This window comes from Sinocyclocheilus rhinocerous, unplaced genomic scaffold (assembly GCF_001515625.1).
Source record: "Sinocyclocheilus rhinocerous isolate Xijiao unplaced genomic scaffold, SAMN03320098_v1.1 scaffold1624, whole genome shotgun sequence".
NCBI lineage: Eukaryota > Metazoa > Chordata > Actinopteri > Cypriniformes > Cyprinidae > Sinocyclocheilus > Sinocyclocheilus rhinocerous.
In genome coordinates this window covers 85,517-113,267 of record NW_015639527.1, presented here as the reverse complement: position 1 = coordinate 113,267, position 27,751 = coordinate 85,517, and the positions used below count along the sequence as shown (strand labels likewise).

General features: G+C 36.3%; 1 protein-coding gene across 1 annotated transcript in view; it reads right to left on the bottom strand.

Annotated features, from left to right (window-relative positions):
* Nucleotides 1-27,751, bottom strand: part of LOC107751378 (UV radiation resistance-associated gene protein-like) — a 108,772-nt gene that overhangs the window by 70,456 nt on the left and 10,565 nt on the right. Inside the window, exons 5-8 of the mRNA XM_016567097.1 lie at nt 27,505-27,616; nt 16,203-16,308; nt 10,234-10,360; nt 2,947-3,031 (exon numbers count right to left, since the gene is read on the bottom strand). Coding sequence (XP_016422583.1) covers nt 2,947-3,031; nt 10,234-10,360; nt 16,203-16,308; nt 27,505-27,616 — 430 coding nt within the window. The remainder of the gene's footprint in view (nt 1-2,946; nt 3,032-10,233; nt 10,361-16,202; nt 16,309-27,504; nt 27,617-27,751) is intronic.

Sequence of the window (27,751 nt, the reverse complement as noted above, 5' to 3'; positions counted from 1 at the left end):
TATATATATATTTTGCCATCAGCAAAGGACTGAAGTAATGTGAAATAATGTGAAAGAAGTAATCCTACTCTGGCTAGAGCCCACTATATATATATATAATTTTTATCATAATAATAATAATAAATTAATCTTTATTTATTTCTATATTAATATTGTTTAATAATTATCTTGCTAATACATATAATTTCTGTTAGCATTTTTTATTATTATTATTAATCTTTATTTTTTTCCAGACTGATATAAATTAATATATTATTAGTAATGTAGTATATTAATAGTATTAATAATAATAATACATATTTAATAAATACATTAGACAAAATAAATGAATAATAATTTAATAATTACCAATATTATATTGCTGTTATAATAATAATGCTATTATTATCATCATTTAACTTTATTTTTATTTATTTCTATATTGATATTATTTAATATTTTTATTGTTATTGCAATAAATTTTTAATAACAATTACAACAATCAAATAATTGATAAACAATAATTATTATAAATTAATAATAATAAAAGTTAAATGATAGTAAAACTGTTGTTAATAATAATTTTAAAAAATAAACAAATGATATTATTATTATTATTATTACTATAGAAAATGAATACAAATGACATGTGTAAATATATTATTCTAGGACACCTGTGTTCGTGCAGCCACCAAAAACAAACTTGGGAACAATTGGTTAAAAAAGTGACTTTTGAGAAAGGTTTAAGCAACATTTGTTAGCAGATGTAACTTGGTTTGATATTTATTGATATTTATATTTATCTAATAAAAAGTAATTCAAACATTTTAAGTACGTTTTTAGTGTCCAAAATTGTCTAAATGCTTTTTGGGGCTACTGTATAACCAGCAAAAGTCAGTTGCAAGACAGGAAATAACAGTGAGTCCAAATGACATGGAGACGAAAGAGAAAAATAACAAGAAGAGGAAAAAGAAGTATTAATTGCAATGTTTATACTGGCTTTAGGAAGTTCACTTTGCTAATGATGCTCTGAATCATCTCTCTAGCAATGGTAAGAACTACTCAGTTATCATAACTGCCAAAGTACAATGAACTTCCTCCACTCTGACCCCATCCTCCAGTAGTACAACCAACCCTAATCAGGACACATCTGTCAAGTAGGGGACACACCATTACCTCAGGACGGGGGGAGGCTGGGGGACGGGCACAGCTAAAACCAAGACCTGACTAGGTGAGGTGCAAGGGGTTGAAAAAATGTTTACTTTTCATGTTCAGCATTCAGCTACTGGGTCTGTGGCTTGAGGAGAAAGATGAAGAGTAATCATAGAGGATAATGTGGTATTCATTTACAGCCATGAAAATGAGACGGGAAGGAAATAATGATGAGGTATGAAGGATATACCTTCCTTACTGGACTATAGCTTACATGTGGGTCCACCAGGCCTGCTCTACACCACCCAAAATCCGGTCAAAACATTTCTATCCAACCACTGTTAAACTGTGAACATAACTTGATCTGTCTTTACTGGAAGTGGGTCTCCGATGTGCCAAAAACAGCACGAGATGTGAATCAACGGCCAGAAGCGCCCATCGCTCATCTGTCTGAATGTGTATGACTGTAGTGGCAGTAGTTTAAGGGGGATGAATTTAAACTTATATTTATAATTTGAAATAAATAAACTACCGGTCAAAAGCTTGGAATAATTAAGATTTTTTTTTTTTTAAGTTTTTTATGAAGGCTCTTATGCTCACCAAGGCTATAATATTGTAAAACAATATTATAATTTGTTTTCTATTTGAATAATGATATTTTAAAATGTAATTTATTTTGAAAGCTGAATTTCAGCAGCCATTATTCCAGTCTTCAGTGTCACATGGTCCTTCAGAAATTATTCTAATATGCTGATTTTCTGCTAAAGAAACATTTTTTTATTTTTATTATTATTATCAATTTTGAAAAGTTATACTGCTTCATACATATGTAGAAACCATGATACACTACCATTCAAATGTTTGAGGTAAATAATAAATAAATATATTTAAAAAAATAATAATTAATACTTTTATTCAGCAAGGATGCATTAAACTGAATTAAAGTAAAGACATTTATAAATTTACAAAAAACGTTACAATCGAAAATAATTATTTTTAATTGTATTAATATTTCTCAATATTACTGTTTTTACCGTATTTGTGAGTAAACAAATGCTGCCTTGGGGAGCATAAGAGACTTCTTTAAAAAACATTTTTTTTAAATTTTAATTATTCAAAACTTGACCGGTAGTGTATAAATAAATATAACACATAAACATAAGAAATATATGAGTAAAAATAAATATTATATTTGTATAATATACAATATATTTTAAAAATATGTCATCATATAATGAAAATCAGTAGTTGGCGGAGCGATTAGTCAAAGTGAGCCTTGGTGCTCATGCGGATGATGCTAGTTCAAGACTGGATTATATAATTTACTGATCCCATTTCCCCCTTCTGACTGTTGATGTCTATTAAAAAATGTTTTTTAAAAAAAAGGCAAAATTGACAAAAATAACATGTATAATACCAATGTTTATTGCAACATTGCACAAGGCCTGACATCTGTGCTTCAAACAAGAGTTTGAGGAACACCATCAGACATACAAATGCATTATTTCAGAGGTCAACCCACTGTGTGTGACCCTTTGGGTCATGTCAAACCCATCAGCACTGGCACAACATACTCTGCTTATTGTCACACGATGCAATTCGAGTGGGTGGGAAAACACAAATATATCCAGCATGCCCTCAGTCTGTTTGAGTTGGCCACCTAATCTCCCAAAGCGCTCCCAAAAAAGTACCCCATTCTGCGGCCCATCATGGCAATGTCTGACAGATGTGAGACCACTGGACTGGAGGGTAGAGAATGAGGGATGAAAAAGAGAAAAGAGAGGGACGGATAGTTGCAGGTTGCCAATCTCTCACCTTTTGGCAGTGCATTCCTTCTGTAACTCAGTCAAAGACTTGCGCTCAGACTCCAGACCCTGATGCTTGGTAGACGACGCCTCCTCTGAGGAGAAGAACACAGACAGGTGGAGAGAATAAAAGAGAGAAAAGATGGGAACAGGTAGTCTCATGTGTGTTTGTACAGGTGGGTAGGTGTGTCTCATTTTGATGGCAGTCTATTAAATTGTACAATCATAAAACATAGCCTTTCATCATTATAAAAACATTTCCTCTACAGGCAACATAAAACTAATTGAGATTCAAAAAATGCTTGTAGGTTTTTTTTTTTTACATAAATATAACTGCTCAGCATTATAATGCAAAGACGAGATCACATAATCAAAACACTCCTGACTCGAAATTTGGATAACGATTCCCAGAAGCAAGATAAGACTTGTTTAGCTTACAAAAAGTCTTTACAGAGTTTAATGATGAAATTGTGAAATTCCACAATATTAAACACTTTCTAAATTGTTATTGTACTTATGTACATTTATGGGTGTTTACTCAACTATGAACTTTGGCCCCGTGAACTTTTTAAAAATTACAAATAAAATATTCTGTTCACAATTATTATTTAAATTAATTTTCATAATCTGAATCATGGTACACTAAATTTTGTTAAAACATTATTGGGGCAAAATTGTTGTTTGTGGTGGAAACAATGCCACAACTAATATGCTTAAAAATGGGTAGAAATCATTTTACATACATGAAATTATTTATGTTTATTTCATTGTTTAGATTTTCAGATTGATTAACGTTACATCTTATTTTAGAATTGAATGCCTGGGTCTGGAAACAATAAATAATAACAATGAAACAATAAATTCTAAACATGAAAGGCATTTGAAAAGTAGAAAATATAAATGAAGGCATTGAAAACATTCATTGGAAACAGAAAAGCAAATCTACATCTGATTTGCTGGAAAGCTATAGACTCTGCCCAGATTAACTAGCTCTAAGGGTTTTGCTGATGGTGTTCAAAGGCATTTTCCAACCTAGCCTGCATGGCCACACTACCCCCATGTCATCAAAGCATCAGCCAGGAGTGTGCATGCATGTGTGTGAGTGTGAGTTGCAGTGGAATGCATGTGTCAGCCCCACTTCTATGCAATACTGTTGTGATCCATTATTTCAGAAATAATATCCACAGAAGAGGGAAAATAGAGAAAGAGTCAGAAAGCAAGAGAGATTAATGTGTGTGAAATGAAGAGAGGAGGAGGTTTTAAATTCTTTCTACAGACAGGTCAAAAGGGGGATAGGCTGAAATTGTGGTGTGCCTCAGGTCTCCGTCTTAGGACCAATACATATACAGTATTGGCCAGAGGATAACTGGCCCCCTGACTGAGCCTGATTTCTCCCAAGGTATTTTCTCCATTTCTTTCAGTTTTGGTTCCTTGCCACTGTCGCCTTTGGCTTGCTTAGTTGGGGACGCTTGACTGATTGCACAGACACTAATGGAAGAGAGCTGAACTGGATGATGACATCACTGAATCATCAATGAACTGACTTTAGATGGAAAATTACTCTTTGTTATTGTCCTCTTGCATTATTGACAAACTATTTTCCTGTTTGACACTGTAAAGCTGCTTTGACACAATCAGTATTGTATAAAAAGCACTACATAAATAAAGGTGACTTGACTTGACATACAGTATATATACACACAAATACATATTTCTATATATGTGTGGTCAGGATTGCATGAAGTTTCTACAAAATACCTTTTTTTCCAAGGAAGAAAGTCATACGGGTTTGGAATGTCATGAGAGAGAGTAAACGATGACAATTTTCATTTTGGGTGAACAATTCCTTTAAAGAGTTGATTCTTGTCTGTTCTTTTCCACTTCACTTACATAAAATAAGAAGATGAGGGAAGATGAGAGTGGAAAGAGAGAAAATCAAAGCAGACTGTCTGGTTTAAAAAAAAAAAAAGGGGGCAAAATTGCTTTGTTCTGACTCGCACTTGTAAAAACAGAGAACGTCTGCTTTATAATATGCCTCACATTCTCTTCTCTTTTACTGCTCTGTGGGATCTCTCTGTCCTAAAGCAAAGCTTGTCGGGACATCCTGGACCCTGGTGGTGTCTTTCTGAAGACATGGGAGGTGTGAACCAGGGAAATTGGAAGAGAGATCATTGTCGCTGGAGCAAAGTGGTCCCATATGCAAAGCCTTGAACCTCTCATTAGGACGAGACAGCAGGAAAAAGAAAAAGGGCCAGAGGCAGAGAAAGACAGAAAGGTCTAAACGCTTTTGTTCTTTACTTGTTCTCTTTAAACAATCCCCTATGACAAACTCTGCTTTAGTAATATTGCCTCTCTCGGCCATCAGAGTTGTCAGCACCAGGTTAAGGCCTCCTCTTCGCCGCCCACAGCTTTCCTAAAGACTACTTGGAGGAAGTCATCTGCATTTGCTCTGGAGAAACAACAGCAGAGGTTAAAGGGATTGTTCACCCAATAATATAAATTCTGTCATCATATACTCACCCTCAATCTTATTTCGGCTATGAAGCACGAAAAGACATTTTGTAGAAAGTTTCAGCTGTTTTTATCCATACAATTAAGTTAATGAGGACCAAAACAACACTGGACCACACAGACTTTCATTGTATGAACAAAAACGACCATTGAGACAATTAATTAACATTAAAAATATTTTCTTTTATGTTCCAAAGAAACAATTGATCTCATTACCGAAAATTACAGATGGAAATATTAATTGACAAAGCATTTTTTTTTATTTTGCCAACAATGAGATGGAAAAAATGCATGAAAGCTAAACCACAGAAAACTGAAGCAAACAGGTGTTCTGATGACCAAAAAGGACTAGTAAAAGTGTGTCCCCTTGCTCTGTACTAATATTTTTTTTTTATATTCTTTACATTTTCCTCTTCATTTGTGGAGTGCCTCCACATCTGACGTTTACAGGCCCTCTGTCCCGAGTGCAACTACCGATCATAACGACGTCAAATCACTTTTACGGGCATAATTTACAACATGTGCACAGACGTGACGAGAAATTAGAGCGAGGGAATCAGTGACAGGAGGCTTGACCCTGCAAAGCTTTATTCTGTGCTTCAATGGAAACGAGGAAACGCTCAGTGACCAGAACCGGCAGGGGAGTGTGAGAGCGCATGACTGCAGCTTTGTACATTAAACAGAGATGAGACGTGGTTACACTTAAGTCATTTTGTGCAATTTCTGGCAATCTCCCTTTGTAAGTGGGATAAACTACGGTAGTTTTGGAAGGAGGCTTTCATGCTGTTTCTCAGAGTACTGGCCCGGTTAGTATCACAGCAAATAAGTGGTGACTGACAATAGCTTAAAGGACCATTAGTGTTTAAATGAAATTTGGGTGTGGGGGATTTGTTAGCGGGAATGGGAAAGGCAGGCTTCAACTGAGAGGAACATGACGGGAAAGAAAAAAAAAAGTAGGAAACTCTTGTTTCTCTCATATCGCTCCCTGAAGATAGCGTTTTTCTCCCTTATCTTTATTAATAATAACCCATTGAATATCTCATACTAAGGAGATGTTTGCAAAGAAGGGAAAGGGAAGACCAAATATGCATTTTTATACATTGGATGTTAACACTAAACAGAAAAACATCAACAACTGCATAGTGCATACCTTAAGATAGTGACTAATTTTATGAACACAGAAGAAAAGTCCTGTACAGTAATATAGCAAAAATATTCAATATTTCATTTTTAATGCAACATAAAGGCCATCCAATCTTTGTAAGCAACTTTTTGGACAACTAAATTGATGCATTAATATTAATTGTTTTTGGTAGTTAACGTAGTGCCATATAGTTTTAGTGATGACTATTTCACTATTTTCGGTAACTGAAATTAAACTGAAATAAAATAAAATATAAATATTAGATGAATAATAAAACCTAAAATACTTAAGCAAAAACTAAAACAGCCTTGGCAACTAACTGAAGTAAGTTGAAGTACTAAAATTACTAAAACTAAAACCTTGGTTAATATAATTAACTATAACTGAAACTAAACTGAAAGCCATTAAAAAACATTTTGTTATTTCAAATAAAATAAACATTAATTGAAATAAAATTAAATATAAAAGGAAACAATTTAGCTAGTTGCCAGGGCAACATTTCTCATATTTATTTAGGTTTAACTTGACATACTAAAATAAAAATTAACTAATTCATTAATTAAAATATAAAAATAAAAATGAATTCAAAATATTAAAACTATAATAGTATCTCAACAATACTAAAATAACACTGACTAAAGTGAAACAAAAACAAATTCAAGCTAAATAGAAATAATAAAAAAAAAAAAAAAACTAAAAAAAATACAATAAATAATACAAAAATAAACCGGGGAAGAGTGCAGGAATTTTGCATTTTAAATTATCCATTGACTTTCTTACAAATTTGGTAAAGAAAGAAAGAAAGAAAGAAAGATCAATAAATCAAAGAATAAATGAAGCGGGGGTCAAGCGGTGTGCCATCATCCTTTCTTCTTACTACCAGTTCAAATAATTTTTTTCTTCAGCTCTTAAAAAGTCTTTTCCTGTGTGTGAATGTGAATGGGCCGCTCCCTTCAGCTCCAGTCAGGACAGGCTCCTCTCGGCAGAGGTAGACTTCATCCATCTAGAACAGACCTTTCCCTGAACCCCAAATCTGTTGTTTGTTCCTACACACTAGGAGATCATGAATACAATGCATTATAGGATGGCAAGTACCAGGCCACTCAATCATTATAGTTGTGCAAGCGTGCGTATATGTATTCTTTATGAACCCTCAGTATGCAGCCCAACCCTCTAGTCAAACACCAACCACCACATCAATCAAACTCACCTCTTTGCACCTCCCATCCATGCATAACATTTGGCAAATAAAAAGCAGGATTCAGAAATCAAACATGAATGGCAGGACGCTGTGACGAATGGGGCGGGAAGGAACTTACGTTTTGGATAAACTCTGAATGTTCAGTGTCCGCCTGCACAGTTTGAATCTTTGATGGGAGCAGTGTAGAGTAACATAAGAGAATAATGAGACCACTAAATCACAACAAACACGTGTGGTGGTCTGGACGGGCCAAAACTACAGAAGTGCCATTTTGCTACAAGAGGATTTATCATTGGAGAAACTGACGAAATATGACTAACAACATGGTTTAACTAGGCATGTATAAACTGTTAATCAAAAAATTTGCTCAAATCAGTCACGACAGGCAATGTGTACGTCATTTGATTGGGCAGTACCACACAAATTAAAATCTCTGAAAGAGAATACAAAGTTCTCCGAAAAGGGAATATCCAAATTCCTTCTTAAAGAAGTGCAATGGGAAGTCGGATTCCCAACATGAAGACCCCAATGATGTCATTGGAACACTGTGAACACAGCGATTAATGGTAAACAATCCCATTTATGCAAATCATGGAGTCTAGATTCCTGAATGACGTTATTACAAGATCATAAAATCATTTTGGCAAACGTTTGGTGTGTAAAACATGGCAAATGATCTTTATTGCTAATCACTCACCAGCTAAACAAATGCTTACAATGCCGTTTGTGTTTTTATTAGTGCTGTCAATCGATTAAAAAAAATTTAAGCTGCAGTCCCTAACTTTTGGCGCTCTAGCGGTTAATAAACAGAACTGCATGTGTCTTGCGGAAGAACATTGTCGCTACTTCTCTCTGTTTATGTCTATGGCGAATCACGCAGGTACTGGGCTACTCCGCAGCGGTACCTACCAGACTTTAAAAATAACTTCTAATTTAAGTGAACTTAAAACAATCTTCACATAAACCCATTATAATAAATGTCATATTTACCTGTGCCCTTCAGCAAAAATATACAGAAATTTAAATTGAAGTTATCAAACACTAAATTCTAAATTAAATATAGATGAATCCTTAAAGCTATAAAAATTCTTTTTTCCTCCTTTTTTTGTCCTTGAATTAATAGACATCACAGCAGCTGGTTATTAGGTTGTTTTGGCTGCTATTTCTTTAAGAGCTGCCGCTGCTGAATGTGACGCGGATCTTGACACGCATCATATTTTCTCTCAACTCTTTTTCCCTTATTTGACCCACTTCAGGTCTTAAAGTCTCTATTAATGAGCTGACGAGTGTATCGAGTGTGTTAGATGAATGAGACAGTGCTGGGCTGCTCCAGGACAGTTTTGAAACCATTTTAGAGACATGTTCTTAAATGTGACTCATATAAAATATATTACATGCATGCAGTTTTAAGGCAGCTTTAATCGCCTTTTTGGTAACTTCATGACTTTACTGACCACGGCATTGCATGCACGTAGTTTATTTCGCGCTTTGATATGAAAGGATACAGGCTACGGCGCGCGCCGGCGCCTTTGTGCATGCATTTGAAGAGCCCGCTCTGTGAGCACAGTACCGTTTCCGCGCTCGCTTGACTCGCGCTGAAGTGAAGTGGAGTGCGCATCTGAAACGTCTCCCGTTCTCAGTCGTTCTGCGACTGAATAAATGCACTTCTTGTCAAGAGAAAAAGTGACAGAAGCAGCAGTTGTGAGTGGGGTGGCGAACCCTAGCCCCGCCCCTGCGTTAATTGCAATAAAAAAATTGAAAGCGTTAAAGTGAAAAAATGTATCGCCTGTGTTAATGCGCTAATTTTGACACCACTAGTTTTTATACATCTTATTTGAACAATTACACCTTCTTGAGATCAATGTGGCAAATACATCGAGAAGTTTTTTTTTTTTTTTTGGTTGGTAGATACAGATATCAAGTTGAATGATATCATAAATGATTGAACATCACTAAACATAAAATATGTTCTGAAACGGCTGCAATTTTGTTGCTTCCTGCAACTTTTTCAGTTTAAGTGAGAACAGGAAAAATATTTGATGCTGGACTCTACTTGAAGGCTGGTTAGATGTAAAACAACTGCCTTGCTCAATTCAAGACATGGAAATACATTTACATGAGAATGTGGACAGCCAGCGTTTCAGATCTGGAAATACATTTTAGCAGATGATACTCTATACGGTCCTCCAAAATACTGGAACACACGTGAAGTTACATCAGTGAAAAATAAGATGAAGAGTTTCACAACACATTCAGTCTGACACACAGTTTTGGAAGAGAACGTTGCCCGATTGCACATGTGTGGGGATATGAACCACTGGTGTATAACAGTACAGAGGAAGAAAGAAGAAGAAAATACTTTTGAATACATATGTTTGTTTTTTTTTTACCAAAGTGGGACAGATCTCTCATCAGTTAGATGGTTTGGTGAATTTGGTTACCTTTCTTTACAAGCTGCGCTCTCTCTTTCTGCATCATGTCCAGTTCTCTCGCCAGCGCCTTCCTCTGTCTCTCCAACTCGCACCTCAGAATCCCGATACGTAGCTGCATACACTCCCTCTCTTTCTTCTGAGGAAAGAAACAGCATTAAGGTGGATCATTTATGTGGAAAACCTTCCTCTTTTCCATTCTTACCTATTCCATTCCCATACCTACTGCATTGGGTTGATTAATTACAGATCAGATCAGACATGTTAATGCTGCGTTTTGAAGGTAAATTCAGCAGAATTTCATTTACATCTAAATATTTAGGCATTCAGCATATGTAGAGATGAAGTATGCAATAGAATTGCTTATTCTATCATAAATTAACACACTTTTTGTTCATTTTTAAATTCACTACCATTCAAAAGTTTTGAGTCAACAAGTTATTTTTTTTTAAGAAATGTAAGCTTTTATTCAGCAAGGATGAATTAAATTGATCAAAAGTGACAGTAAAGACATTTATAATGTTACAAAAGATTACTATTTTAAAAAAAATGCCCTTTCTTTTGAACTTCTATTCATCAAAAAAGCTTTGTAATGATTTCTGATGGATCATGAGACACATGAAGACTGGAGTAATTGCTGCTGAAAATTCAGCTTTGGCATCACAGGCATAAATTGCATTTTAAAACATGTTAATCTAGAAAACTCTGTGTGTGTGTGTGTGTGTGTGTGTGTGTGTGTGTGTGTTTGGCCTTGGTGACCATAAGAGACTTCTTTCAAAAACATTTTTTAAAAATCTTTCTGACTCCAAATATATATATATATATATATATATACACATGTGTGTATGTCATATAGGACAATATATATTGTATATATTGTACTGTTTAATATATATTAAATAAATATAAGATATATTTTTGCACTACCCTGTAAAACACTTTAGAAAGAAAGCACATGCCACATTAATGTAATAAAAAATGCAAGGGATGATTTTTTTAAGCAGATTACAGCAGACATCAGTGCCAGATCTTCCCTCAGCTTCTCCAGCACCCAGCAGATCCACAGCAGATCTATCTGATCTACATCTACAGCCCTGCGGCTTTCGGGACAGTTAGTGAGCCAAGTGCACTAATGAGGACCAGTGATCTGACGAGGGTGAAAGTGGGATCGAGAGCAGATAGGAGAAGAAAGAGAGAGCGAGAGAGATAACACGCAGGGAAAATTCACTATGTCTTTAAACTCTGTGATTGGTGGTGGTGATTCCTATCATAACTAGAACTGCAGAGTTTAATTCAGAGCAGGAGGGAGGAGCATCTAAAAAAAAAGTTTGATCCTCGATCCACTCAAATATGCAATTACAGAAACTTACAGCAAGAACATCAATTTGATGTCTCTTTCGATAAAGCATGATGCCGCACACCACAGGGTGTTGGGGAAATGGAGTGGCAATGAAAGCAATGAAATCTCCAGGATGTACTGGATCTTGTATTTTGGCAATTGGCAGCTAAGGAAGTGTCAATCAAAGAGATTGCGATAGAGAAGATAGCACCTTTATCTTCAGATAGCTTGAGCCCTTATACAGCGGGAAAAGACCTAGATCTTGCATGTTTTACAATCAACGCCACTGGCACGACAAGCATATGACTTTTCACACATAGTTAAATATTTCAAAAATGAACACATGCACGCTACAAGATTTTTACAGAAAAAAAAGTAGGGATTAATACACAGATTGATTCTGATGAGGTAAAAATAATTTTCACGATATAGTTGATATTTACATTTTATGCTACTTTAAAAGATTAAAATGTAAAAATGTGAAAAAATATAAATTTAGGTATCACAACATTATTATTAAAAGCATGAAAGTTTTTCATTTTGAAATTTTATTTTAAGATTACATTTAATAGTTATTCAATTATTACATTTTTAAAGATTAATTTTAAGTGATATTACATGACAGTAAAGGTAATCTTCATGTAAAAAAAAAACAGGCAGAAATTAACATGCCCAATTAAATATCATATAATGGTTAAAGGGGTCATATGATGCGTTCATGCTGGATGTAACAAATGCCTCGTTTATAATGGGTTTTAATGTTTTTGTCTCGTCGCTCCGGCCGGGACACGGCATCACAGTATGGTAAGGGGCGTAACATTACCGTCACACGCTTGAGGTATTCGGCCAAATCACAACGCACTGGATAGCTGGCCAATCAGAGCACACCTCGCTTTTCAGACCGTTGAGCTTTGTAAAAATCAACGCATTTCAGAAAGGTGGGGCATACAGGAGAAACAATAATGTATAGTATGTGGAAAATGTGTTTTTTGAATCTTAAACCGCATAAACACATTGCATTACATCCAAATACACAAAATAATGTTCTTTTTAGCAACATCATATGACCCCTTTAAATATCATAAATATAAAAACAAAAACAAATGTCAGGTGAAAAAATAAAAGTAAAAAAATTTAGCAAACAAATAAATAAATAAATTGCTCTTCTAAAAAAACAAAAAATTGTCCAACTAAATACAAAAATCCAAAGATTAGTTGTACACTAGCATATAGATTATCTTCAAAGCAAGCACACATGGACTAAAAGCCACAAACCTTTAAGGCATGAAACTTACATCCTCTCACACACTAAAATCACAGTCTGCTCGAATCGGCAGTAATGAGAAAGTACAGAATAATTAAATTAGTGTAGCAATAACCGGTACAATGTAGTGAGCGTGCATGGGCTGACTGATTGCCTGAAGTGCCCTAATAGGCTCAAAACTGACCTGAGGCCAGGGAGAAGTGACAACACAGCTGTTTCAGCAGTGAACGCTCTGATCTGTAATCAGCTTCGCATAACCTCAAGCCTGAAGGAAAACTCAAAACAGATTTTTGCTCATTAAGCGCAGTAACTGATACACTTTGCAGGAATTTCAGACCTTCACTGACCTTTCGTACGGTCCAGGTAGCGCTCATGTGATTGAGGGAGAGTGTCAGCTATTAGTGTAAACGTATCCTGAAATTTGACATTCGGAGAACTCCAGAAACTTGCCAATTCGTTTTTGGAAAGGAAGAGACTTCACAGTCATTCACAGAGACTTGACGAACCACCGAAGAAAGACGTGTGATAATATTCCCAACATATGTAAGCTTCAGAAGGCTTTTAGAGTCTTTGGATGGATATCGTATTGGATATTGTAACACAAATTAACTTGTAATTATTACATGTCGTATTGTGTTTGCTTTTGCACGTTTGCTCATAAGATACGCTTTCTCCACAACACTTTGGCAACTTCATTTCACGTCACGATCATTTCTGGCTCATTTGGATTCGAGCAACAGTGAGAGGAAAAAAGTGAGGCGAGTCATTCTTTGCTTTGGCCAACCAAAAAGAAAAAAAAAACTGGAACCAAAAAGGCCCATATGGTAAACAAGGTTTGAAAACAGAACGGCAAAACTCCAAAGAAAATGACAGACCTCCAGGATACTGAGACAGCGGAGATCAACAGAAGGTTCTGTGGACATCTCACCCTCTGAGAAAACAGCATTTCAACAGGTGGAGAGGCCGCTGCCATACAAACACTAAGCACTTAAACATCAAAGCCAGCTGGAGTGTGTGTGTGGTAAGGGCATCTCGAGTACTGGTGTCTTTATGGCTCACAAGTATGTGAGAGGGCAAATGTGAGTCAAGGAGTCTTTCATTCTCACTCATTCAAGCGATTTCTGGTGTCTTTCTAGGATGTGGTACAATTCAACACATTTCTATCCTAAAAAACATATTTTAGGTTAATTTAAGTTGACTAGCTGGTCTCCTCACTTGGACAAGATGGTGTTTATCTAGTTGGATAGTTGGTTTCCCAGCTGAAAGACCCAACTAAAACCATCTAAACAGATTAGTCTAACCAACCAGCCCAGGACGGGAGACAAACTAAACACCTAAGTAGTAATATCTTTATTAATCCCTTCACAGGGCAATTTATACAGCATCAACCTCACAAACAGACAAATTTTATAAGACATCGTGACAAAATCTGCTACAATAAAAAGATCACAAAAAGTACAACCACAACAATAAAAACCTAGGCATTATCAGTGCCCAAGTTTTCATATATTAAAGGGCTGGTTTCATATATTAAGGCTGGTTCAATCCATTTCTAAATGAGAAATATGATGGTCTTGTCATGAAGACTATTGTAAACAAGCTACCACTGCTGTTCAAATGTTAGGGGTCAGTAAGATTTTTAATGTTTTTGAAAGAAGTCACCCAAGGCTGCATTTATTTAAATCATAAATACACTAAAAACAGCAATATGGTGAAAAATTACTACAATTTATATTTTAATATGTTAAAATGTAATTTATTCCTGTGATGCAAAGCTGAATTTTCAGCAGTAATTTCTCCGGTCTTCAGTGTCACATGATCCTTCAGAAATCATTCTAATATGCTGATTTGCTGCTCAAGAAACATTTCTTAGACTTATAAATGTCAAAAACAGAAAGAAACCGCTTTTTTTTTTTTAAAGAAACCGTTTGTAACATTATCAATATCTTTACATGTGCATAATTGCTGAATTAAATAAAAAAATCTTAAACAGCCCCGAACATCTGAATATAAATCGCAATCCTTCCTCATCCCTTATTTCCTGTTTGCAGTCTGATGCCTCATGAATAATGACAAAAAGTTAAAAATACAATAACAAAAATTCATTTGAAAAATGAAAAAAAAATTTGTTTAATATTTTGCATTAGATTACAAAACGTTAAACCAAGTGTCATCTACAAAACAAATAATGCTTGAAAACTGGTCGCTGCCTAAGTAGCCAGTGAGGCAGAGCACTAAGCTTTGGATCAGAGTTCTGAAGAATTCGAGAAAAGAAGAAAAATATATAATGTGTGTGTGATTATGCTCATTCTGAGTGGAAGATGTCTGGCCATTTGCAGCCTACTGGAAGATGACGGACTTTTTAAATGTTCATGAACTACAAACACGACTTGAAAACCTCCCCAAACGACTGCGTTTTTGCAGCTGCTAACTGCCTTGAAAAATCCAAAATATGTTTTCCTTTTACTTTTCATGGTTCTGCAGAATACAGTGAGTGTGGAAACACAAACATAGGATTTTTTGGTGACAAGGGCACGGTGATATGTAGAGGAGGCATAAAGCTGTGGGATTCAGGATCTCTAAATCCATCAAAACACGGGATACAAGAACCACCTGAGGACCTAATGACGTATTTATGAGGATCTGTGTAACACAAGATACACAACGCTAAGGCCATTTACCATACTGCTGCTGTTTGTGTTGAGTGACTGGGTACCCTGACTTCCTGTCTCAAACTGATGGTACTAGCACCAGCATACTAAACTCTCATTCTCACTTGCAAAAACAACACTGCAACAGCTTGAAATATTGGTTGCAAGCTTTGAATCTGTAAAAACATTCCCTGTACTGGGAATGTTTTTTACCAATTCAAATTTCTTTGCAAAGAGAATCTATATAATGATTTTTTTTTTAATAATACAAGCGCCAGTACTAATAGTATGTACTTTTATTTTGTAATGTTTTCCAATTGGACATTGACTAAAGTGAAATGCTTGTCTGTTACACTGCTAGATAGCGGGTTTATACTGCCATCCCTCACGAAAGAGTAATTCTGTGAGCCTGGAAAGACAATATCCCCACTACAGAGTGAAGTATTGAATTTTAAATTGAGTTTGGCAATCTGCTATAAAATTCTGTCAAGCATACAGCAACTGTAAATTTAGCCTTTTATACTTGCAGAGGTGCTTTACAGAGTCTTACCATCAGTGCTTTGTACAGGTACAAAGGAAAAGAAAACCCAACAGGCCAGATAGGATTTATGAAGTTAGAGAACATTGAAAGCATACAGAATATAAAAATAATCCTGAATGAATAAGAGCACGCAAGCAGACCTAGACAACCCAAGAAACCCCACTAGTTTGATTTGTTGGGTCTCACCTTTTCTGTGCAGGACGCTGTTGTCCTCAGTTTCTCTTCAATTTCCTTCCCGATCTTCTGAACAGTCACCTGAGTCTGCTTAATGGCTCTCTGGGCCGTGTGCAGTCTGTGGAGGAAACACACACAGCATGCATCACTGTTAGGGTTGAGAATCTGAGGAAGAAATGGTTCCAAGTACTGGAACTGAATGATTTCATGACATGAATGCAGTCTCCTCCACCACGGAAAAAAAGATGATGTTTTATTAGAGCTGTGAGCCTACTACAAAGACAAAAAAGGCAGACTGAATCTTTTATCGTGTTCTTCTCATTGTTGCTCTCAACAAGCAGCATATAATGTGACCTGTATAGTTCAAAGTACAAACAAGCGACTCTTATGATTCTTTTTGATGAAGCAGTGAAAAAAGACTAACTAATCGGAAATGACACTGATTTTAGTCTAAAACATTTAGTCTAGTTGTTAATGTGACAATGTGTAGCTTCTATTATTTATAATTTTATATATTTATATGAGAATGATTCTGTGTTTGTGTGTGTGTGTGTATATATAATATGTATATATACACACATTAAGATACTTTGATTGTATGAGAAGCATTATTGTTCTTCAAAAAAATCATTTAGAACATGATACAAAATAGTGAGTAAATGATGACAACATTTTCATTTCTGGGGGAATTATTTCTTTGAATTTGAAAAGTTTTGAGCATTTGTAAAACACAATCAGTGATTGGATCTTGACTCAAATAAATGGAATTAGGTCAATCAAATGAAGGACAACAGCGGACTTATGTAAACCACACTCAGATGTAATGGAAACAGAATTGCCGCATATGAAGGGGAGATGATCTCACATGGTGACCGATTTCAGATTTATATTTGCAATAATTAGAGAACACATAAACTGAAACCTCATGACAGGACCGCTGGACCAAAGGAAGGTCAGGCGTTGTTTTTGTATTGTTTGTTTATTTCCCCAAAGGCAATGGGCTTGTTAAGATAAACTTTTATAAATAACAGGATTGTTAAGAGATTAATAACACCGCAGATGGGCCGCCTCATTGTGCCTGTTTTTGTTTGCACCATGGTTCTCATTTGGTGCCTCATTTTCTAACTCATCTGGTTTTACAACCACACCAAATGGTTTCAATACCCATTGTTTAATCACAGTGGTATGGTGAAATTTTTTGATTCACCTGAAGGCCATTCCAAGACAAGAGGGTATAAATATTCTGTCAAAGCAAATTTAGGAATTAGTGCTTCAATGGATTTTAATACAGTCCCAGAAATAAAGACATATACATTTAGTTTATCTGTTTGTCCAACCAATTGCAGACAGTAGACATGTTTTGGAAACCTGTTCGAAAATAAGTCACCAAACAGAATGCAATTCCATTTTTGTGACACTAGGGGCACAAAATGCCACACTACATACGTCCATGAACAACTGTGTTACTGTAAAGAAGAATGTTTTTTTAAGCTTGTTTGCACATTCTGGTTTTCTCAGAAAAATAACAGCAGCATAAGACAACAATCTGTGAACTACAGGAGCTATCAATCAGGGCTTGATTGCGCTCATATGAGCTTTCAGCACCACTAAGCCTCATGGGAAAGAGAATGAAAGAAAAAAAATCTCCAGGCCTGTTTGAAACTAAAAGAATCCATAGACATATGATCATTGCACAGTAAAATGCACATACATAAAAGCCTAAACTTCTTTCATTCATTTTGTACACTGCTTTAACATTAACATAACTCTTGTTCTCTGATTGGCTGAACAAATGGTTGTAATATCTATATTTGGAGATCAAGCTGCCATTTGCTGTTCTTGCTAGCGTATTCCCACTCAAGAGATTTTCATGAACGGTGGCTGGGAGACTGACCACACAACCTTTCAGCGATGGTGTACAATTTACTTTGTTTCACACTCTCCTCACTCGCTCAACCTCCATTAATGGTTCTTTCTCTTTGTTTTTGAACAGTAGGATTAGCACATTCGCACTGGAGTCCCTCAAGGAGAATCATAAGTGCACATGGCTGGGGTTAAAAACAAACTAGACACAAGCTACAGCTGTTGTGAGGTATTTTAATAATGTAAATTATGTGAAAAATAATGCGTTTTTCGAACCACCAAGCATGAGAGCATGTTCTAGTACACCCCCAAAACATAATCAAGACTTTGTAAAAGAGCATAATAGGACCCCTTTAAAGTACATTCATGTAGATGATTGCAGGTTTCAACAAAGGAGTCAAGGCTAGCCTGTTTTGCCCTTGCTGGAATGTGCCAAAACTACACCATCTGGGTTTTTCCATTGACAGTCACTCAAAATTAGCTTTGTAAAAAAATATATTTATACATATACACTACCATTCAAAAGTTTGGGGTCAGAAATTATTACTTTTATTAAGCAGGGACGCATTAAATCAGTAACAGCAAAGACTTTTACATTGTTAAAAAAATGAAATTTCAAATGTCTTTTTTTTTTTTTTACTTTCTTCTCATCAAAGAATCCTGAAAAAAATATGGTTTCCACAAAAAATCTAAGCAACACAGCTATTTTCAGCATTGATAATAAGAAGGAATGTTTCTTGAGCAACAAATCAGCATATTGGAATGATTTCTGAAGAATCATGTGAGACTTAAGACTGGAGTAATGATGCTAAAAAATTCAGCTTAGCCATCACATGAATAAATTACATTTTAAAATCTAAATAGAAAACAGAATGTCTAAAATGTGGTCTATATTACTGTATTTACTGTATTTTTGATCAAATAAATGCAACCTTGGAGAGCATAAGAGATGTAGTGTATATAACATTTAAATACATTAGAGTAGATGTTTTACCAGATGTTTTCAAAAGTGAGAAATTGACTTTTATTTTGCCTTTCACAGCTCAGGATAGTCACTAGTAATGGGTTTAGACATTGTTTTCTCTTAAGTATGAACCTCCTTGGTTTTAACAGATTTTGGCATTTTGAGAAATCCTGGGAAAACTACAAACACCACATTGAGCGCAACGGGGAGAGAATTTCCTTCCACATGCTGACAAAAACCTTGCAATGTATCTTCCCATCTGTGGGGCCTGTTCGAATCCGTCCGGGGCGGGGGGGCTATGAGTCCTTTGTGACATGGCTTTACTTTTTTCTACCGCTGCTTTCTTCCCAAAGCTCTTAGGCTGATGACTTCATTATCTCAAATGTCATTCGTTAACAATCATCGAATTGCAGCAATCCAATTAGAGGTCCAAGAAAGAACTGAGAGCTGGCCAGCTTCTGATCAAGATTCTCCTATGACTAGCTTTAGAGAATTCAAACAGTTTGTTGACAAAGGTTAAGTGCCAATATCAGCACAGTGAAACAATGCAGACTAATACTCCCTGAGCAATTAATCTGGGTTACGTTTCAGCCCTCCTGTGACCACACGGGTCCAAAACTAGACCTTCAACCACGCTAAAATGCTCTACATCTACATCAGAAGTAAAGCTGACCTGACACAACAAGCAAAGATCATACAAAAGTTATCTACTTTTAACAAACCCTTGTGAAACTGAATAAAGTTTCAGAAAAGTAAAGTTTACACACAACTAGTCTAAAAAAGTAGTCTACACACAACTATGGTGATCATTTCTGGTGGTTGCCCACCAAAACTATGTAATGCACAGCTACCATTTCTATCCACATATTCCTCTAAATAACTCTTTTTCTGAAGCTTGAGATCGGAAAACTACACCTCTCTCGCTCATATTTGGGGCCTCCCCTTTTCTCGTCTCGCACTTTTCCCAGCAGCACTCTGCATGAGCTGACCAGGTCATAAATCACCGGGCCTTTAAAATCTACCCTGTAACAAGTTCCCGCAGTGACAGGAAAAATATTATTATTTTTTTTATCAGCCGTGTCTCTTGTTATATGCTGGGTGATAAGGCATGTCGATAAGTCAAGTCAAAGCTGATTTGACAGCTTTATCGTCGCCATGATTGAGATGAAGAAATCTGATAGGCCACTTCCCCCAGGTCAGCGGCAGTTATCGCCCAATCGGATTTCACGCATGTCTGCACTCTTTTATCAGCCCTCAAACCCGTCTACCAGTCAACACCTATCTCCCCCAGCCAATCAGAGAAGGGCACTGGAGGTTACCCGGCAACAGGCAAGTCACCTCAGACATCAAACACACTCTAGTATAAAAACACAAACACTTCAAGCACAACAACATTCTCTTCCAGCGAATCAAGTAGTTAGGAGTTAGGAGGTTGTGTTTACTAAGTCAATCATCACTATTACTATACTTTTTACACATTTCAACAGTGTTAGTGATTTTAACAAAAGTATTAAGCTTCTGCACACTACAAAAATCAGTATGAAAAAAAGTATGAAAATCAAACATTTAATCACTTATTCAGGAAAGGTGGACTATTGCTCTTCTATGCAATCAAACTATCGTTTTTTTTAACCTAGCAACCACTCAAAACACCCTATATACTGCAATACACAGGCTACCACCCAAAACACCATAGCAATCACAATAGCAACACCCTGGCAACCATCTAGAACACCCAACACTGTAAAAAATGACTGTGAATTTAAACTGTAAAAATGCTACGGTAAAAACCTGTTAAATGGTTAACGGTAAATTCCCCTACTATGTACGGTGAAAAACTGTATTGGACATTACATGTATTGGACATGAATTTTACGGTAGTATACCGTTTTTGGAAGTGAAAAAGACCGTATAATTTACAGTGAATAACCGTAAATTGACATTCCCAGAATTCCCTGCGCTACATTTCAAATTTGATGTTTTTTTGTTGAAATAACTATGTTTCTTCTTAGTTTTTTCTTCTTTGTTTTAGGTACAAAACAGATTTCAGTACTTCAATAGGTTGGTATATTAACATTATATCAGGTAATGAAATTACGGTATTTAACTGTAAATTTAAAACCTAAAACGCTGCTACTGTATTTTTTACGGTAAAATTCCGGCAACCACAGCTGCCGTTTTTTTACGGAATTTTTTTTACAGTGTAGCAAACACAGCACGTTATTTATTAGCAGTCCTCTAACTAGCACCCTAGAAACACACTACTCAAAAATACCTTAACAACAACACAGCAATGCCCTAGAAACATGCCAACCACCCCATGGAACAAATTCGCAACTACATAGCAACGCCCTAGCAACACACTAACTACCCCTCAGAGCATCTTAGCAAATGTAAAGCAACACTCTGAAAACCATTCCCAAAAAAACTTTAGCAAATGGATAGAAATGTGCTAACTACCACTCAGAACACCATAGCAACTGCATAGCAACACCCTGGCAACCACAAGAAACACAAGAGAGGCAATTTAAAACCAGAACAAGAAGGACTGAATGGAAAAAAATAATAATAAACACAGAAAAGCATTAACTCCCTGACCTGAAACACAAATTAATTCATTCCAGAGTTGCTGGAACAAGAACAGAGACACGTTATTGTAAACAGGGTTCTCTTTCTTTACTTTCCTTCTATCCCACATTTACCTCTTGGTGCGTTTATGTATTTACCGTTCAGTGATAACCAAATAAATCTAGTTTGTTTGCAAGACAGCAGCGCAGCATTGTAAAACCAGGCTGAAAATAAAACAGGAAGTGAAAACAAAGACAGATGCTAGTTGAGAAGAACAAAGATGCGCTCTGAGAGGTTTTGATGGCTACATTATGAAATATCCTGAAATGGCTCGGACAGACTGGAGCATGTCAAACCCAGTTACATTTTGCTGCTCAATTGTGACATTGTTTGCCGCTGGTAAAGATGAAAATCCTGAACAGCCCACTGAAAAACATAAACACACATTAAATATTCTGTTCTTCATTTCTTACTGCCATTTTTCCAATTTTGTCTTCTCATCTCAGGAGTTGCTCTACAGAACCTCCTATACACGCAGTAAGTGTAAAAAATGACTTTTTAAAGTAATTTCTTTAATATTTCCTTTATGTATACAATCAGGTGACAACATTCATTATGTTAATATAGACATTTGTCTTTGTGTTTTTATGTATAACTTACACTATTATAGTATTAATATTTTGAATTAGCTTTTATTTTTTTATTTTCAGTTTTCATTTTAATTTTAGTTTAAGTTTTAGCAATTGTGTTATGTGCTGTTGTTTATATATACATATACATATATATATACACACACACACACACACTATACATATATAGCTTTTCAATTATTTTATTTCAATTAGTGTCTTAGCCATTTTAGTACTTCAACAAACTTATTTATTTCAGTTGCAGTTGCAATTGCATGGCATCATTTCTAAGTCTTTAAGATTTTAATTTCTGCATCTAACATGTATATTTTATTTTATTTCAGGTTTATTTCAATTGACAAAAATGATCTTTAAACACTGGGCTGTATTAGCAAACATGGACATTTAAATTAAAAAATAGAAATAAAATCTTTTTTATCTTATAAATGTTACCATTTTACTTGATTTTTGTTTCTGTTTTATAATAATAATAATCATTTTTCTTACCAATGTTACCATTTTATTTCATTAATATGCTATTTTTTATTGAGAAAGTACAATGTACCGTATCTGACAGAACCACTGAACCACTGACCAGTATCACCTTTGCACCCATTTCATAGAATGGCCTTGAAATCATTTCACCTTTCGGTTTTATGCAACTGCTTCCATGGAACATTCCTCGGATCGCTTTGTGTGTGTGTGGAAAAGACAAAGAAAGGAAATGAAATGCAGTCTGTCTCGTAAATGTTTTCCGTCTCTTTTTTTTTTTTTTGTATAAATGCTGAGAAATGCCCTTATATCAGGTGACGGCCAGTGTTCTGCTGTTTTTGCCATTCCTTTACGTCCTCTTTCCATCCTGGAGATACGGGTCACACACACACACACACACACACACAGTCAAACACACTTCTGCCAAAGCCACAGATCTGCTTGCATATCACGCATAATTTACTTTAAAAAACACTTAGATCCAGTCTAAACTAATGCTTCAATGTTACACTCAACCTTCTATCCCCCCCAAAAAAAGCATTGCACTCACTGCACTGGTATGATTATACCTGACGTGTCACTGATCGATACGGTTTTCACCGTAGGCTAATAATTACACTCACAGTACATAAATCAAAGATAATGTATGCAGCCTTCGCAAAGGAATCAGACATATTGGGTCGCCACATCTGTTAACCTGCGTCCAAATATCCTTCACAAAAAAAGAAACAAAAACACTTTTGTTGTACAATGAACAAGCGGCACGACACGGAAAAATCTTGAGCGCAAACAACTCGAAGGGATGTGAGCCTGAACAGAAAAGAAAACAAACATGCAACTATCTACAGTGGACCCCTACCTGCTGCTCAGTCCAGGAGAATGTCAACACACGCCTCCATCTCCACACACCTCAGAACTCGCCATTGTCTCCAGTACTGGAGGGACAGATAAGATTGTGCCGCATGGAAATATTTTGGGCTCTGACATTCCTGCCTGGTCTTTGCCGAGTGACGACCAATCCTTTGACACCTTGCCCTGACATCATCTGTGCTCATTTTTGCTCAATAACAGTTTAAATTAAGGATATCTTTGCTCTGTCAGAGTAAATTTAAGTCTGTAGGTGTATTCTTGCATTTCGCTTGTTAGCACTTACAACTAAAAGGATATAAATTGATGCCCTTTGCTCTTTTTTACAGCTGTAAAAGGTACAAATCCCACATCCTTTAAGGGAAAACAGCCTGTGCACAGGAATCGGACATACTGGGTCATGCTTACAAAAACACACTGCATATTTTAACCTGTGTTCAAATATCCTTCACAAAAAAAAGGTCACAAAAACACTGTCGTTGGCTGGATCCAATAGCCCATTCCTTCAAAAAACAAAATTAGTTTTTTGAATATATTTTAAAATGTAATTAATTCCTGTGATGCCAAAGCTGAATTTTCAGCATCATTACTCCAGTCAGTGTCACATGATCCCTCAGAAATCATTCTAATATGCTGATTTGCTGTTCAAGAAACATTTGTCATTATATTTAATGTTGAAAATGGTTGTGCTACATAATATTTTTGTGGAAACCAAGATACATGTTTTTCAGTATTCTTTGGTTCACTGGGTTTGGGAACAGAGCATCAATGTGTAAACGCCTTGTAGAAGGTGATGGAGAGATGCTGATGCACTTGATCCCTTTATTAAAGCTTCTTTAGAAGCGGGGCTCCAATATCTGCCTCATGCCTTCTCTACACTATTATTACCACAGCCTCCCACAAAGCCCTGAGAGACCAAAACACCAGCATCCATTTTCAGCCGGGCGATGTGGAGATTAAGGCCAAGTTTGTTTTTCCGTGAGGCATGGCAGGCGTTACTGGTCATCAAGGTTGTTGCTTTAGGGTTTTGGGGGGCTAGCGTGAACCCAGCTGTTAAAGTCATACCCAATAATCCGGTCCAGAACCATGCCCTACGGCGGTGGAGTGCAAGACCCGTCGACCTGTTGAAAGGCGCTAAAAGCAGGAAGGGCTTATCGCCGTGGCAACCACAGGGTCACACTCTACTCACTGAACATACAACACCACCTCTGTTCTTCACTTGCTACTTTATTTATTAAAGTGAGGGAAATCAAACAGCAAATCTTCAAGAGGGAAAAAAATTCAATTTTGAGGGAACATCTTAAAGGAACAGTTCATCCAACATGTTCCACAGAGAAAAAAAAAATAACTGCATACAATTTCATTTTTGAGTGAAAAATCACTTCAAGGCAGAATCTGATGGAGTGCATCCAAAAAATTGGATGTAGTACACACGATTTAGTCATGTTACAAAGAATACAAGTCTAGTTATAACAGTTCTTCGCACTTAAAAAGGATTTCGAAAGTAAGTGTTGATTATTCCCAGTGTGAAGCAGCTGTGAGGGGTGATGGGAGATAAAAAGTTGAATTCATACACGAGCAGGAATTTCCTTTGGCTTGCTTAAGCCTAGCTGAGAACATTTCCTGTATAAGAAAGTACAGGAAGGAACCAGGAACCAAAGAAACCAGTGAGGCTGCAGAAAGCAAACACCTTTTCCACAGACACAAAGCTGCTTTGGCCCACTAACACACAATCGTAAAAGAAAACACTCCTTACAACAGTGCTTTGACAAGTAAGACTGATTTAGATCACCGAATTACCACTTTTTTCCCCAAGAGCAGCCCGTTATAGCATGACGGACGGGCTACCCGCCCTAGAGTAGCATAAATCGCACATGAAGAGGAAACATTTTTATTTTGATTAATGATTCATTTTATTAGAAGACTAACTACTTAGATTTTTTGTTTTTCCTCTTTTCCTTTCTGTATTTTTGCTACTTAAAGTTTGTCCAGTTGAGTTAATCGCTGACAACACGGCACTGTCAATCAAAAACAAATGTTTTCTCTATGCTGATAACAACTGCCGCCATCCGCCCATTCAACACAGAACACGACAAGGAGGAGAGTTTACAGACTTTACACTCAGTCTCTTCTACATGTATTTCTTTCTGTCTGTCTTACAAGCAAACAGAATACCGCCAAAACACAAACGCATGCAAATCAACTTGAAATTGAAATGTTAAAAACAATCTGCACTGATTACAAAACAGACAAGTTTAGTCCAATTACATAATGAATGACACTTATGAGTCAGTTGTTTTTAGTGAATCAAAGACATATTGCACAACCAGCATAGTCTGATTCCCAAACGAATAACTGTTGAGTCTGTTCGGTTAAGTGAATCAAAAACATAAAGCGCAGCCAGTGTAGTCTGACTCCCAAATGAATGCCACTTATGAATCCATTCTTTTATGTGAATCAAAAACATACGGCGCAGTCAGTGTAGTCAGATTCAAATATTTATTTGTTTATCTATCCATAAAAATACTAAAAGAATTGTTAAGGAACTGGAATCATGAAGAAGAATCGGAAACTTTAAATTCTTTGCAATTCCTATCCAGGCACCAAATTGGTTTTTTTTTGCCATTATTAATTTTTAACACAGATATCCTCCCAAAAATGAAACAAGTCCATAAAAGTTACAAAGACTAGTAATGCAGTGTTACAAAGACTAGTTACAAAGACTAGTAATGCACTGGAGTAATGCATCCCATGCATGTTTCTGTCAGTCGGCGTGTGCATACAAATATGTGACCTATGCGTGAGATTTCCGAATCTCGGCCAATACATGGGCCCACCTCAGGCCGAGGCCAAGATATTGCACAGACTCCTAATCAAGACTACCAAGAGACTCACAATCACCATCACACATAGAGAGCAGCGGCCTCCAGCAAGCTCTACATCACCCTAGTACAGCACAGCGCTGAGGGGTTGCCCTACATTCCTCACTAGAAAATATGCATATGGCCGTTGAGGTGTGTATGAATGAAGGTCTGGAAAACGAGACACTTTGGAGCACTTTTGGAGCGTTTACACCTTGTGTGCTTCTTAACAACATCTGTGGGATCAAAGATTGTTTCTTTAAATATATAATGTTGATGTTGTAATACTGCAGATGTGTGTTCACAAAGATAAATCTGAATATGGGAAGTTACTTAACACTTAACACTCTCCAAAGTGCCTCCTTTCTCAAAACATATTTGAATTAGAAGAGAGCTGCTGCCATCTAGTGCTGCAGTGAATCTACAGCAGAACACGAAGCCAACATTCAACCTTACTGGGTTTGGAAGGGTCTGCCAACACCATGACAAGGTGGACTAATGTTTCTTCCTTGATTTCCTGTGCTCTTCATCCATCAGGTTTTTTATCCAAGGATTACGGTTTTCCAAGACTGCAAAAACATCAGTCATGTTTGGCTGAAGAATAAGACGCCACCCTGCAGCAGGGGTCCAATTTGGAGGGAAAAAAATAGCGCTATCTGGCGGACAAGGAAGGGAACGTTTCTTGACTTTGATGATGAGAACTGCTTCTGGGTCTCATATGGGAGGATAATAATATTCTGGAAAGCAACTGAGGGAGTTTCATTGGAGCTGAACATATGTTAAGAGCAAATGCTGTTCCTGCAGGAATTAAATTCCTATTTTTTTTTCGCAATAGCCAGCGCTGTGCTAATACAGTCAAAACACAGCAGATGTATTATTCATAAAAAGAGATCTTATTTCTAGTTCTATATCGTGATTAGTCTTCAAAACACTACACTTTTGTAGTATTTTTATTATATTGTTCCCCTTAAGTTCATCTAAAACCATAATTTTGGAAGAAGCTTTGCTAAAATAAAGCCAAAATGTCCTGTTTTCCATCCAAAGTTCCCTTTAAATTGAGCCTGTCTCACCTCAGTAAAGAGAAAACACTGTAGGAGTTTCTGACAGAGCTCTGGTCCACCTGAAGCAAACTGTTCTTCTTCCTGTCAGAACTTTCCTGTGGGAAAGAAAACAGTCCATGAGCTTCACAAAGAGTCTCTTCTTACCATATGTAGAATTCTACAGTTTGAAAAACCCAAGAGACATGAGTGAATTCGAGCTCTGATAGATGACAAGGTTTGAAGATGGTCTGGAATTTATTTTGGAGCTCATTCCAAG